Source organism: Lampetra planeri, chromosome 7 (genome assembly GCF_965212315.1).
Source record: "Lampetra planeri chromosome 7, kcLamPlan1.2.h2, whole genome shotgun sequence".
In the NCBI taxonomy this organism is placed as follows: Eukaryota; Metazoa; Chordata; class Hyperoartia; order Petromyzontiformes; family Petromyzontidae; genus Lampetra; species Lampetra planeri.
In genome coordinates this window covers 16,772,879-16,786,980 of record NC_136113.1, presented here as the reverse complement: position 1 = coordinate 16,786,980, position 14,102 = coordinate 16,772,879, and the positions used below count along the sequence as shown (strand labels likewise).

Below are 14,102 nucleotides of genomic sequence, written 5' to 3'. Positions count from 1 at the left end.
AAGACGTTGGGTTTAAAGTGTGGCAGACTGGTTGTCTCTGCCTGACTGCCTGTGCTATTATCGACTCGTAATGATAGCACAGGCAATCCCCCATCACGGTTCAATTGCGACAGAGTTAATTCAGCAAATTACAGACTCGGTTATATTGGCTTGCTTTGCCATGTGATGATCCGATATGAAGACTCACCACCTAATACGGTTAAGTGGCAATGGAGACGACCACGGCAATTGGCATACAAAACGGCAAAACTGCGCACTCTTGCAGAATAATTAAAACAAATTTTGCAGCTCAGTGCAAACTAACGTGCAATCATTCAAAATTTTAATTATGGCACATTTCCACTTAATCGTTTTCGGGTGGCACTGACGTTTTTATTACGCGAGGCCGATGGAGGAAATTGATATACAAACACTCGGCTGCAATAACAAAAGTCTGAAAGGTGTCAGAAGTTGACATAATGTGTCGCTGGTGTTTTAGTAGCTAGTTATTTATTTATTAATATCCCCATACTCGGCCAAGCATTTCAAGCCAGAGGCATCAAACGTCCCTGGGTCGTTGCTTCGCGAGCTGCTAGAGCGGAAATTTCCATTACCGCGGCGTCAATTTTTTGCGTCAGGTATTAAACGCCGTGAACGACGGCGCGTTTTAAATGCGCTGCGGACGAAACGAGTCGCATCTCGAGAGCGAAGGAGCACGCCGGTTACACGCAAGAGCCGATTCAAGAGCCGAATGGCTCGCAGGGCTATACCAAGTAAATGAAACCGAAGCGCGGCACTCCGCGCTGCCACGATACAGTCTACGCCATCGGATGTTCGCTCCAGACGCCGCGAGCTCTCGCGCAGCCGCTTCACAGCTGTACGACTTCGACGCGCAACGCCCCTCAGCGAGGCCCGCGAGCAACGGTACACACATGTACGGCGAACTTCTTTGGCACCGCATTTAGCCAACCGTCCAAAAAATCGGAGGTGCAGGGGAAGGACAAACGGAAGACCAAAAAGCAGCAATGGTGTTCACGCAGCACACTTCACAAAGTCGTCCACCCCGTGCCACCCACGCTGCTTCAATTGCGTACCAGCAACACAAGGCTGCGTGCGACGCAAATTACGTAACTCATCATGCAAATATCTTCGTTGCCATCAGCATGATACTGATATTTAATAGTGCGTTGTTGGCAAAATTACTAGTTACGTTATGTATTATTTGTCAGGAATGATACATATATACACACACACTTGTAGCATGGATAGTGTATGTTACATGCTTCATTACTCAGTCGGCAGCTAGCTTACAAGAGCAGCACATGTTATTGCTGCCTTAGCGGCTCATTGAACACGGCCGCACACAAAAAAACATCTCGCGGCCAAAACTATTTCCACCCCCCCCCCCCCCCAGTGTGAAATAGCAATGGAGCTATGCAAGTGGCGTACCGGAGTAGTTTTTAACGCAGCGCAAATCGCTGCACGCTTGGGGCACGGAAATGCAACGGCGCCACCTTCTCACAGCCTCCGCCATTAAATTTCTCGTGCACCAAAACAATCGTCGGCTCGGAGCCAACGCCATTTGGATGGCTAAAAGAAGCTGGACGCAAATGCATAACGCTCCTTCCCGTTGCAAAACGGCAGGTGCGCATCTCGACGACAACCGCACCACGAGAGAGACCGCCACTGGATGCCATCGCTGCTGTGCGAATGCCGGCTATGAAACATGCACTTGCATTAAGGTCTTGCGTTATCGTTCTTTACCCCTTTACTTTGAAATTGTTTTACATACCATCGTTTATTGTTGTCTTATTGCACACTGTCTTCAGAAGTTGCCTTTTATCAAATTGCATTATTTATAGTTAGACTATAACAAATTTAAACCAATCATTTGCACATATATTTTTCTCAAGAATTGTTATGGCTTTGGACACTTTATTGCTCTTTGTTTTCATTAGTTTTTCTGTGCAACACTTTTAAGGCAATTTTATTGCGGAAAAGCGCTGCACTCTATACAAAAGTAAACAGATTGAATTAGGTAACGGCTGGTTGCATCGAAACACCTTTAAGTGTTTTTATTGGTCTTAACTTGCACAGCTCTACAGAGCATACCAAGGAACCTCCATTGGGCTTCTTCAACCAGCCGTCGGGGGCTGGGCCACAGAGACTTATGACCACGCGGTGCGGTCAGGACACGCGGGGGGGGGGTAAACATTTGTTTACAACGCCGTTGAAAATTGGCAGTCGTGGCCGATGTGCGGACAACGGTGCCACCACGTAGCCCACGCAGTGGGTGGATCGCGAGCAGTGGAGGGGGGGGGAAGAGACATCAACAGTACTGGAGTGTGCAGCGACTCCTCACCTTGGCCTTCTTCAGGTTCTCCACTACCTTGGTCAACAGGGGACTGTAGTCTCCACGTGTCACCTTGAACACATTGCCTTCAAACTCGTACTGACCACACTTGTTCTCCTTCTCCCCCTCCACGGGCTTGTCTGAGGGAGTAGACACGAGGAAAGCACAGCAGAGGGCGAGAAAGGCGCACAGTGACACATCACTACAAGGCACCGGGGCCTGCTCACGACTCGCCAGCCTTCTTGCCCCATCGTCGTTCAAAGACTTCTTGATTCATGGCCATAAGCCAAACATCAATTCCCTGTCGTCCTTTCTTGTCCAAGTTGTTCATCCAATCTCATTGCTTGATCCTCCATTTGGCCTCCTGACGTAGAGGAGTCTAGCCCTTTGGCCACAGCAACAAACCCAAACCGCACAAAAAACTCGGCCGATCACAGCGCAGTCCCTCTGGGAGAATGCGCAATGCGACGACTCTGGGGACACGTGGCACGTCCGAACCTTGCTGGACGATGGACGCCTGGCGGACCTCGTACTCCACGTTGCCATCACTCGCCACAGTCTTGAAGAGCCGCGTGTTGTACGCGCTGATGCTCTGCGAGAACGAACAAAAAAAATCATCAGGTGCAGCGGCGGAGACGGGGCTCGTCCATTACGTCGATTCATCAACTGAACATTTACAATGCACCGCTCAATTGTGGGCCCGTTTAAAAAACAGCGGCTGCCGCCCCATCCGACTGCACGAAGGTGGGAAACCACCCCCCACAGCAAGCCACGTCAAGAGTGCCGCGGCTGGCGACGCCACCAACCAGGGAACAGAGGCGGGGCTTTTATTTCCAACCATGTTAAGATTACTCGAGTAACCGAATCGTTCAGGAGAGTAAATCGATCATTTAAAGAAATTGGAAAAACCAGCTCTTGCTGCAACCCAAGACTCCACCACAAAAGTTTGCGCGCCGTCTCGCTCTCAAAAAGTACACCTCGTTATTAGCAAAAGCATGACAGCCTCTCCACTCCGTGCAGGTCTTGCCAAGTATTTGGCCATATTTTATCACTTTGGTCACTGTCGTTTGGTGAAGGGGGGGGGGGTGCACAGGAACGGATCAGGTATCACGCGTCACCGATGGTCGCCATGGTCGGGAATCAAACTCGGGCCAACAAGTTCACAGCAGTGCGGGAAGCACTGTTCCAATTGTGCCAGTCTTTCAGAGCATCTACCACTCAGGAAGACGAATTCCTAAAACGAATGCTTGACAATGTGTCATGTTATAGAGGCAGCGTTAATGCTCAAGTTTCTAATACAATTAGCCATTGACTACACTGATTTTCGCTCATCCGGAACGTCACTTAATATCCAAGATGCTGAAAGGCTCAAAAATGTTTTATTGCAAGCAGCTCAAAAAAGGTGGCAGACGCAAGTCGACAACCTAATGACAATTAAAAACACAAACTCAAGCGCAGTCACGGGGGAGGGGGGGGGGGGGTCGCAACATCCAAACATCGCAAGCGGCTCGCACCAAATTACATACAAACGCGCAGCAATCGCAGACAGCTTGAGCGATCGTTAGCGATACCAACATTTCAATTCTCCTAAATTAGGCGCGATAGCAAATTATATTTGCATTACAGCAGGTCTGCTTTTGAGGAATTAATCTAATTTAGATTTAACCAAATTATAGCTGGCACAATATTAATTCCCTCCAAGCAGCCCGCAGCCTCGCTCTTGGTGGAGCGAGAGGAAGGAGTGCTCGCGGTTTGTCGACAGGACAATAAACCCATGTCAACCAAACAAAAAAAACCCATCACAATAATTGAAAATCCAAACCATTTCACTTTATCGGCGAGGCTATTCGTTTCTAAAGGAGGTACTTTTCTTTTCGCGTTTCTACCCACCCACTCCCCCAAGGGCACACAGACTTCTGCTGTGTGCAAAAACGACCATCTCCCCTTACCTTTTCATCAAGGAACTTCTGCACGAGCTCCGCGTCCGCCATCGTGCAGTTTCCAGAGAAATACGACGAGATCCCCTGGGGCGAGCGCAAGGGAGAAGGGCACGCTGCACGTTACGGGGTGCCACGGTGACGATCCAATTCACAACCTTGCCTGGTGTGCAGGAGGTCGTGGGTTCGATCCCGACGCCAGAAAATTTGGAGTTTGCACATGTCTCCCCGTGGTCGTGGATTTATAATTAAAATAATAGTGACTCAGATGCTGCACAATAACATCTGGGTGACCAAGTCCGTCAAAATCCTTGCAACGAAATTTAATGCCGCAGAAGTCTGGTTCCGAAAGCTCAATACCAAAAAAGGAATTGTCTTAACCACTTCAGAAGAAACCCAAAATTGGTTCCTTGCGGTCACAAAGCAACTCAGTCCACCGAGACATCCCTCTACAGCAAACAAATGCACGTCAGCCAATGCTCACACGGAGAATACGCAACGCCGAAGTCAGCGACAAAACCGCCAGAAAAAAAGTGTACGCGGTTCGGCAGAATAGAACAAAGCAGCGCAAAAAAAACTGATGACACGGCCCTGGCAATGGTGCGCACCTTGGTGCCAAGGCCAAGCTGGCACTCTCCCGGCGCCAGCGAATACATGGGGCCGCTGCACTCCTGCCACAGCGCCTTCATCTCCTCCGCGTTCTTCTCACAAGCTGCCGAGGCCAGCACCAGCTTCTCCAGCTTGTCCTGTGGCGACACCAAGCACGATGTTTGGTAAAAAGGTGCAGCCCTGCAGTTACTTGCGCACGCCACTTTTGGCCTCCCTCTTCCACGCTGGCTACACATCTTAGAAGAGGTGGAAGTGAGCCCCACACCATACCTCAACCTGCCGATCGACAAACTGTGGTGCAGCCATTTACACCATTAGGCGCACCGAGCCGGGGGCTGGTATTTAAGAAACATGCCCATTATACAATTTATGTTTAACTATAAAACACGAATTGCCGAACAGTGAAAAACATTGCAAGCTGTAAAATAATCAAATTTAGCTCTTCATTAGAACAGGGTTTTACCACGAAAGACAGACACCGTACCAGTTTGTACGGTACTGCTACTTGTGTAGAGGAGTATTCTGAGTAACCAATGAGGGGGCAAGCAGAGGGAGGTGCAAGTGGGTAGCCAATCAAGGATGACATAACGTCACGGGTTACGGAAAGCACCTTCGGGAACATGGGCAGAGCCGAGCTGGGGGGGGGGGGGGCCGTCCAAAGGGTTCTTAAGGGGGGCTCCGTGACGCAGGCGAGGTCGTCGTAGGTAGCCAGGGTAAGGATCGGCTGGGAGAGGGTCTCTCCCCCCTCAGCGCGGAGCGGTGTTGTCTGAACCCCCGCTCCGGCGGACGAGTGAGAGAGCCCATAGGGTAGCCGAGGGAAAAACCCAAATAGTATTCGGTGTCCAGGATAAAGGGCCGTGAGAGAGTTCACCTACACTGGCGTGAGTGTAGGATGTCGAGTGTGACAGTGTTTTAATAAACGGCAAACAGCCCTGAAAGAATTCCTGATCTCCGCGTGGTTCTACTGCACCACATTTGCATAGAACGAGGCCCCCCCCATAGCTGATATGGAGCGCTATTCGCCATCGAAAACTAATTTGTCGACTCGATGGGCTTGGTCCAAACATCAACGGCCTGCTCGACTGACAGTTGAGAACATGGTTTAAAACTCAAACACCGGAACGCTGCCGTGTTCACTCGGTGATGAAACAGGGGTGCTGGCCTCCCCAGAGCTGACGAGCGAAATGTTCCCATTGACAACAGTGGCCAACAGTCATATATCACACGACGGCGTGCGCAGCTAGCGGACTGGCGACCTCGCAAGATGAAACAGGAAGGATCCAATTTCAAATATGTAAATTTCTGGAATAGGGCTGTGATCATTGCCTCATTAGCGTCTCACAGATGTGTGGCAAGCACAAGCCGTTAACGAGACACTAATTGCGGAGTACCTTTTCCCAGGAGCTCCAAGACCTAAGCATTGGGCAAACACTGAGCGATTGTGAAATAAAACATTGTCAACAAAATGCAAGTCTTTGTTTTCAGCCTGCGAAACGTAATGGGTGTACAAAATCTGAACATTTAAAATGAATTAAATGCAATATTTGTTGTTAGGGTGCATTTGCAAAGTTTTAACAAGTTGTCACAGGCGTGGTTTCACGGTATATAATTCTTGGGTTTCTCCATTGACCAAGCAGTTCTACAATTCAGAAAGCCTATATAATATGGAATATTTACACCAATTGTATGGCTGTACGCAACCAAGCACAAATAATTTATCAAGTAACTTTGTTCCATTTACATTTTCTAAACAAAGACCTCTAATGTCGACGCAACTGAACAAATGCATATAACCAAACCTTGGTCACTGCAGGCACAAACTTGGTGTCTCCGAAGGACTTGTAGTTCCCCATGTTGTCGTAGACACCGGCGGCGTACACCAGAAAACTCTGCAAGAAGTGCGACATGGTCACAACGCACACGAGCCACGCACACGAGCCACGCACACGAGCCACGCACACGAGCCACGCACACGAGCCACGCACACGAGCCACGCACACGAGCCACGCACACGAGCCACGCACACGAGCCACGCACACGAGCCACGCACACGAGCCACGCACACGAGCCACGCACACGAGCCACGCACACGAGCCACGCACACGAGCCACGCACACGAGCCACGCACACGAGCCACGCACACGAGCCACGCACACGAGCCACGCACACGAGCCACGCACACGAGCCACGCACACGAGCCACGCACACGAGCAAACTTAGGGCCCATCCATTTAGTACGTACACATGGAAGGGGGAGGGTTAACCCAAATGCGTACGCTTGCGTATGGGGGGTCTACTGACAATGTACGCACGCATAGAAAATGGAGGGGGGTGAAGCCTCCGTAATAATTTGTCGATATTGGCCTTCAAAAATTAGTTAGTCCGGCGGTGGATTGTTAGCTTAAAATACGTAATTATTATGAATCCTTGATCATTTCTGCGTGGATTAAATAATCGGCCGTTCTATATTCTGGGGGGGGGGGGGGGGGGGGGTGCGTCAAGCATACATACTAAATGGATGGCCTCTTACCAACCGCGCACAGACCGTTCCGGCAAATGCGACCTCAACGGCAGCCGAAACAAATGTATTGAGAGACTGCAGCTCGGCGTAGAGAATTCAAGCAAGTTTCAAGTTCAAGTTGACTTTCACCAGGGTGAGACTTTGAGGCACCAGGAAAGTCTCATTTGCAAGGGTGAACCTGGGGCATCAATTTGCCGGAAGGGGGTAAACGATTGCGGCTGTGCACAATCCGACTTGAGCAATACGCGGGCAATGTTCGATTTCGGAAATTTGGACCAAGACGCCGGAACACAATGGCCTTTTGCGAAAGACATCTGGGGATCTTTCACGTCGACTGTGAAGCACAGTGGAGTATTGTTACGGTTATTACACACGGCAGTCATAACAACAAAAAATCGGGCTAGTCACTGGATTCGAACCCGGAACCTCTTATAAGGGTCCGAAATGTTTTAACAAAAAGGTCTGTAGAGCTCTTAAATAACGGCTTTACATCATCAACAACGCTACAATGTGCAGACACCTTCAGGGTGGCAAATGAAATTAGATTTTGTGGAATGCCGGGTGAACCGAGCCACAGGGGATTTCCGAACTTGCCCATTTTTAAATCCTTTATATTAAGTTCGCTTGCTTGCTTGCGCGCTTACAACCGTGCAAATTTTTCGGTCGTTTTTTAACCCACTTCCCGTGATCCAATCGAGCTGACATTTAGCACACAGACTCGTTGTGCGTGACAATTTATTTTCGTGAAAATTTTTTTCCATAACTTTACACTTTTTAGGAATTTTTTTGTTTTATATTTAATTACCAATTGCTTAATGGTGGCAGGCAATCATCTGACCCATAGGTGGCAGCCATCTCAAGCCGGAGGACGAGAGGACTCTACCCGCCACGCATATAAAGGATTTATAGTGAAAAACTTTGTTTTTACGGGTACATTTTTTCACCTCTGTTTAAATATAAACAATGGTATTTTTGGGAGAAGTTTTGGAGGAATAAAAGACTTGAACAGAAAAGGTCACAAACGAAGCCAATGTGAGATATTCAAGTCTGTCAGAGTTCTGAGAAGTGGCCATATTCAGACGCTTTATAAACGCAGTGTGGTGCGGACATCACCCGCCGTTATGCAGCTGTACACCGAAACCCAGCACAGGTAGCGATGTTTAAATCCCAACACAGTAGCTCAGAGCGCCCAGAGCATTAGCTTACATATAAATCATCGATAAGAGACCCAACTCCTTTCTGAACGAGCGCATGGCCATGAGGTGGAGGGTCAAGCTACGACTTTCAAGGTGCCCCCCCCCCCCACGTCATAAAGGTGCGTCACAACGAAGACGATCACTCTGATACAGCGACGTGTGAGCCGAGCTTCAAGGAAGACATACAGCTGTCATCATCTTGTACAATAATTCAAGTCACGCTCGCATGAATTTCAGGAACCCGACGACAGCGCCCTCTAGTGCAATCAGTTGAGCATGACTGTCCTACAATATTAATAAACCCATAGAAAAGTCCTACAAATAAATAAATAAACCGGTCACAGCACCACAGCCACACTGCATTGTGGGAGCTGACAAGGGTGCGTTATTGAAGCCAGCCACGTCACGCCAGTAGAAGTCGGCGCGTGCCAGGAAGCTAATCCCACAATGACTATGCTCCCTACCTGGGACTGGAAAGACACCGTTTCGGAGTTGAATGTTATCACTGTGTTGTACGTGTGGCTGTGGAATAGAATGAAAGTGCCACGGCGCCATGGTGCGATGTTGACTTTATAACATAAAGCTCCCAAATCTGTGTTTCTGGGCTGTCAAGAGCATGAACTCATCCGCTCTTCCCAAACAAGTGATCGCAGAGCTCCTCAGTGGCGAGGTTTACACACCGCACCAGGTACTAATTTGAGGCCGAGTCGACCTAGGGGAGGCCCATGACCAGTTCAGATAATCGTCACTGGTGTTGGCCTTGAGCGGGAATAAAACTCGGGTGGCTGGGTTAGTAGCGGAAGGCGCCAACTACTCCCCACACCTAGAAACACACACACCGACAGAACACCACCCACACACACACCGACAGAGCAACTCGCACACACACACACACCTGGTACTCGTCGGCGGACAGCTCGAGGCGCGTGGCCAGCTCGCCCAGCTCAGCGGGGCCCTGCGCACGGAAGAGGCGCTGCAGCAGCGCGTAGAGCGCCGGCGACTCGGGCGACGTCTGCAGCAGCACGACCAGCCCGCCGTACCAGGCGGCGCGCGACAGGTAGTGCGCGTACTGGCGCTCGCGCGCCGACAGCAGCTCGAAGGCGGCGCGGCACTCCAGCGGCACCACGCTCACCCTGTTGGGCAGGATGAACTGCGGGTCCACGGTGGCGGCGCTTCCCGACATTTCTCGGCCTGCGACGTCGGTGTCAGGGGGAAGAGGAAGGGGGGAAAGGTGGTGCAGCGGTCGAGCGCGTTAGCCAGCGAGTCCCGAAACCCAACCAGAGCAATGTCTACGTGCCATATCCTCTTTCTCAAAAGGACACCAACAATCACGGGCTTCCTTCCATTTAGCTCTGCCCATGATATTTACTCAAGAACTCTGCATTTGACACTCCCAGTTCCATCCAATTGTTCAAATAGATTTTTTGACTTAATCCATCGCCTTCCCCAGCTTCTTGCCGTGTCTAATTTTCCCGGTCAAAACAACGCTCATATTCAGTCTCTCGTTTTCCCATTGCATCTCCAAGAATTCTAACTTGCCTCCTCCAATTATTCTTACTTTCTTCGTGTACCTGCTGTGTGTAATAATACATTTGTTACTCATTTTGGACCATCAATGAAAGGTGTAACATCCTCCTTAAAAAACACATCTTTTTCTTCTAGCTTGCCTCTCCGGGTCTTGTTAATAGTGCAGATTTCTCATCCATATTAGTGCACCCCGTGTGTTTTGAGTCTCAGTATTCTATTTGTCGTCAATAATTATTTTTAACACAGATCCCATCTTCGAAAACACATCTGTTACTAGTGCTACTCTCATTTGTCTTGGATGCACCTTCCATCTTCGGTGTTCATGCTACCTCGTTAGTGCTGCAGCCCATTCATGTTTGATGTCACAGACTTGAACTTGACCTTATTTGTTGCGACCATACATAAATGGTTTAGTCGATTGTCAATCATTTTTTAAAATAATATTTTATCCAGCATATTTTGCAAATCCTTCTCAGAATTTGCAACGATATCTGCATGTCTCCAATTTTTTTTTAACCACCAACTTTTATGTAATGAACGTTGTGCATCGTTCACGTTACTCTATAGCTATTGTCATATACGTACATATGTTAAGACCAACACACGACTGCGCCTTGTTAAAGCAGTAGTAGGCATCTTATGAACACGGTGGTACAATCCACTGCTGGATGAGAACCCCTCCCAACACCTTGCGGGTCGTGGCAGCTACTGGACCAGACGTCATCCCTCTGCTCAGTGCGAGTTGGTCAAGTCGGACGGGGGGGGGGTATAGAAGTCCCGTACAACAGTGGAGTTTGCTGCTGCCCCCCCCCCCCCGCGTGATCGCAGCGCAAGTTTCAGGAGCTCGAGGCCAATGTGCAGGTTCTCGCCAGCCAGGGAGGGCTTCTCGCGTGCGTCCTGTTTGTTGGACTTCTTTCGTGCCGTACGTAGCCGACCGTGCTGACCGAAGGTGCGGCTGCACGCGTGTTTGTTACGCGTTCTCGTGTCACCGTCAAACACCACCCGATATACCCTCACGGGCGGCGTTAACGCGAATCGGGATACGATCAACAGCTGCACGCCGACAAAGCCCAATCTGAAGTGGAACAACCCCATCGGGACCAGCTCGTTGTCGGTGCGTGCGTCAACCCCGTTAACCCCTTGTCAGTGCCCTGCCGTACACTACAGGGCACATTCCACGCCTCGCTGGGCACCACGTGCCCCCTACACATCGCAACGTGCATCCTGCAAAGCCCCATCACAAGGGAGAAACACAAACGTGTTGGTAGTGTGCTGGTACTGCTGAACCGGCTGCACGCCGTATGACAACTCGATGTCCCTGGGCAAGAAGGCGGCTCAACACCGCGTGGTGGGTTGACGGCTGCGCTTTGCCGTACTTCGCCCCGCACCTCCGATTGGCGTACGGTGCGAAAGAAGTTCAACAAACTGTACATCACACACACAACCCTCCCCCCCCCACTTACAATGTAACGACCCCCAGAGCTCAACAACAATAATAAGAGCTGCGACTGTGGCCAGACACCCCGGGGCACAATAATAACAAACAGCAACGCCGACACGGACGCCTCTCCCCGGCGTGACCCAGCTCGCGAGACTCATCGGTAGTGTGGGAGAGGGAACACACGACTACTACTACTGCAACAAAAAAAGCCACGAGCGAAGGGCTTCGCTTGGACACGATTTAAAAAAAATAGTAAATTAAAAGACACGCGGGTCGCGTAAAAAGCCGAAATGTTGTTTGTTTACGCTCAAATGAAAGTTGATAAAGGCGACGTCGTAGCGGCAGCGGGCCGTATCCGCGCTATCGTTTCTAGAGTCGCGCCGGCGCGCGTCACGTGGGGCGCGCTCAGCCAATCGCGCGGGACGCCCCCCGGCCGTGCCGAAGCGCGCTGCGATTTCTAAACCGGCGTCGGCCTTCATTTGGCGGCGCGTTAAATGAAGTTGGCGCCGTGGACGAGGAGGAGGTGGACGAGGAGGAGGTGGACGAGGAGGAGGTGGACGAGGAGGTGGAGGAGGTGATGTGGAGGCACCACGTACCTGTGAGGGGAGGGGGTGCGTGAGACGGAGGCGAAGGAGGCGGAAGTCTGAGAGCACGCGGAGTGAATCGTCCCGCGGTGTGGGGGCCCGGCTTTAATGGGGGAGGGGCGGGGCGAGTGGGGGGGCGGGGCGAGTGGGTGAGGGGCGGGGCGAGTGGGGGGGCGGGGCGAGTGGGGGGGCGGGGCGCCTCGAGGACCCCGCGCAGAGCTCAGGCGGGCTGCCCGCGCAGCTGCCCGCGCAGCTCAAGTTCAAGTTCATTTATTTGGTGTAGCCCTGTGAGCCATTCGGCTCTTGAATCGGGTGCAACCGCAACAACAAAAAAACATGAACAAAAAACATCTTAAAGTGAATATGTGACTGAGTGCAAACAGAAAATCCAAGAAAAGACACCAAAATATTGCAGAAAAAACACCGTACACCAACGCTGTGTGCAAAAATCCCAGTGGGATGCAAGTCAAACAACCGACAACAACCTGCCTGAATCAGCTGCCTAAATCAATCTGCCTGAATCAATAACAACCCGTGACCCACGTGTTGCAGGGTGTTTGGTGACGGTGTGTGGTGATGGTGCTGCTCCGTTGGCAGTGGTACAACACAAGCACGGCTATTTTTAAAAATCAAGACATCCGTCAATAACATTGCGATTCATATAAATACTGGAATAGGCGACGTTTCGGACAATGAGCCTTCGCATTTGTGATTTGAAGAGCCATTTCCCGAGGCGTCGTGTGTTTTATATACAGTACTAGCTTTAACTACCCCGGCTTCGCCCGGGACTTGGATTCACCACGACCGGCCGCCTATGTCTCCGCAGTGGCGATGTTCACACACCACACCAGTTACTCGTTTGAAGCCGAGTCGACCTAGGGGAGGCCCAGGACCGGTTCAAATAATCGTCACCAGTGTTGGCCGTGAGCGGGAATCGAACTCGGGTCGCCGGGTTCGTAGCGCAGCGTAGCGCTAACCACTACACTACCGCTCCCCCCACACACAAACGCGCGCGCGTCCATAGGTACACACATACACGCGCTTGCTGCAGACACACACAACTTTCAGGGTGCGTACGGCAGTAAACGACTCAAACAATACAGGTAGGAACACCAATTCCACACTGCCCACCAGGGATTATTTGTCTGTCTGTCGTGCATGGCCCCGCCCCACCAGAGCCCTCCCATTGGCTCGGGGGCGCCGACCAATGGGAGCGGTGGGTTGGGATTGGTAGAGGGGGGAGGGTTAGTGGTGGGGGGTTAGTGGTGGGGGGGGGCACCGCCGCGACTCGAGCCAATGAAGAGACGGGCGATGTTTCATTCACAAAATTTAACTGGAGGAGGGTGGCTCCATTCATAAAACGGAACCCTTGAAAATAAAAAAGCGGATCTTTTTGCCTCGTGTTTCTTTCAACATTCCCAGCCTTAAGGTGATTCAGTTGGGGGTGGGAGGGGTGGGGCTGGGTGGAGAGGGGAGGGTGGGGCGGGGCTGGGAGGGGGGAGGGTGGGGCTGGGTGGGGAGGGGCTGGGTGGGGAGGGGCTGGGTGGGGTGGGGCTGGTCACCCCGTGGTGCCCTTATAAAACTCAACGTTTAACCTACACACTACACTATACACGACACGATACACTACACTTATACAGGTAGGAACAACAGCTTCCACAATGCCCACCAGGGATTATTTGTCTGTCTGTCGTGCACGAATGCGCTGTCCAACCAAGTTCCTACCTGCCCACTCCGAAGGAACGTATTAAAGCAATGCTGCGCGAAGAACGCCTTAGACCTGCAACACATGTGTATGGCACTTTACTCGCGGAGGGTTGGGAGGGGGGGTGCGTGACATAAGCAGGCTAACAGCGTTACGATTCCACGTGCGCGGGTGACATGACAAATGTGACGTCACAGCTCACTTGCCGTGCAAAATAGATGCATTATTGCGCCCCCCCCCCCCCACATGG

The 14,102-nt window shown here is 51.1% G+C and overlaps 1 protein-coding gene across 1 annotated transcript in view; it reads right to left on the bottom strand.

Moving 5' to 3' along the window:
- Nucleotides 1-12,270, bottom strand: part of DPP3 (dipeptidyl peptidase 3) — a 68,273-nt gene extending 56,003 nt beyond the window's left edge. Inside the window, exons 1-7 of the mRNA XM_078596582.1 lie at nucleotides 12,160-12,270; nucleotides 9,491-9,786; nucleotides 6,678-6,767; nucleotides 4,878-5,015; nucleotides 4,282-4,356; nucleotides 2,831-2,924; nucleotides 2,342-2,472 (exon numbers count right to left, since the gene is read on the bottom strand). Coding sequence (XP_078452708.1) covers nucleotides 2,342-2,472; nucleotides 2,831-2,924; nucleotides 4,282-4,356; nucleotides 4,878-5,015; nucleotides 6,678-6,767; nucleotides 9,491-9,778 — 816 coding nt within the window. The 5' untranslated portion in view covers nucleotides 9,779-9,786; nucleotides 12,160-12,270. The remainder of the gene's footprint in view (nucleotides 1-2,341; nucleotides 2,473-2,830; nucleotides 2,925-4,281; nucleotides 4,357-4,877; nucleotides 5,016-6,677; nucleotides 6,768-9,490; nucleotides 9,787-12,159) is intronic.
- Between the last annotated feature and the right edge of the window lie 1,832 nt (nucleotides 12,271-14,102).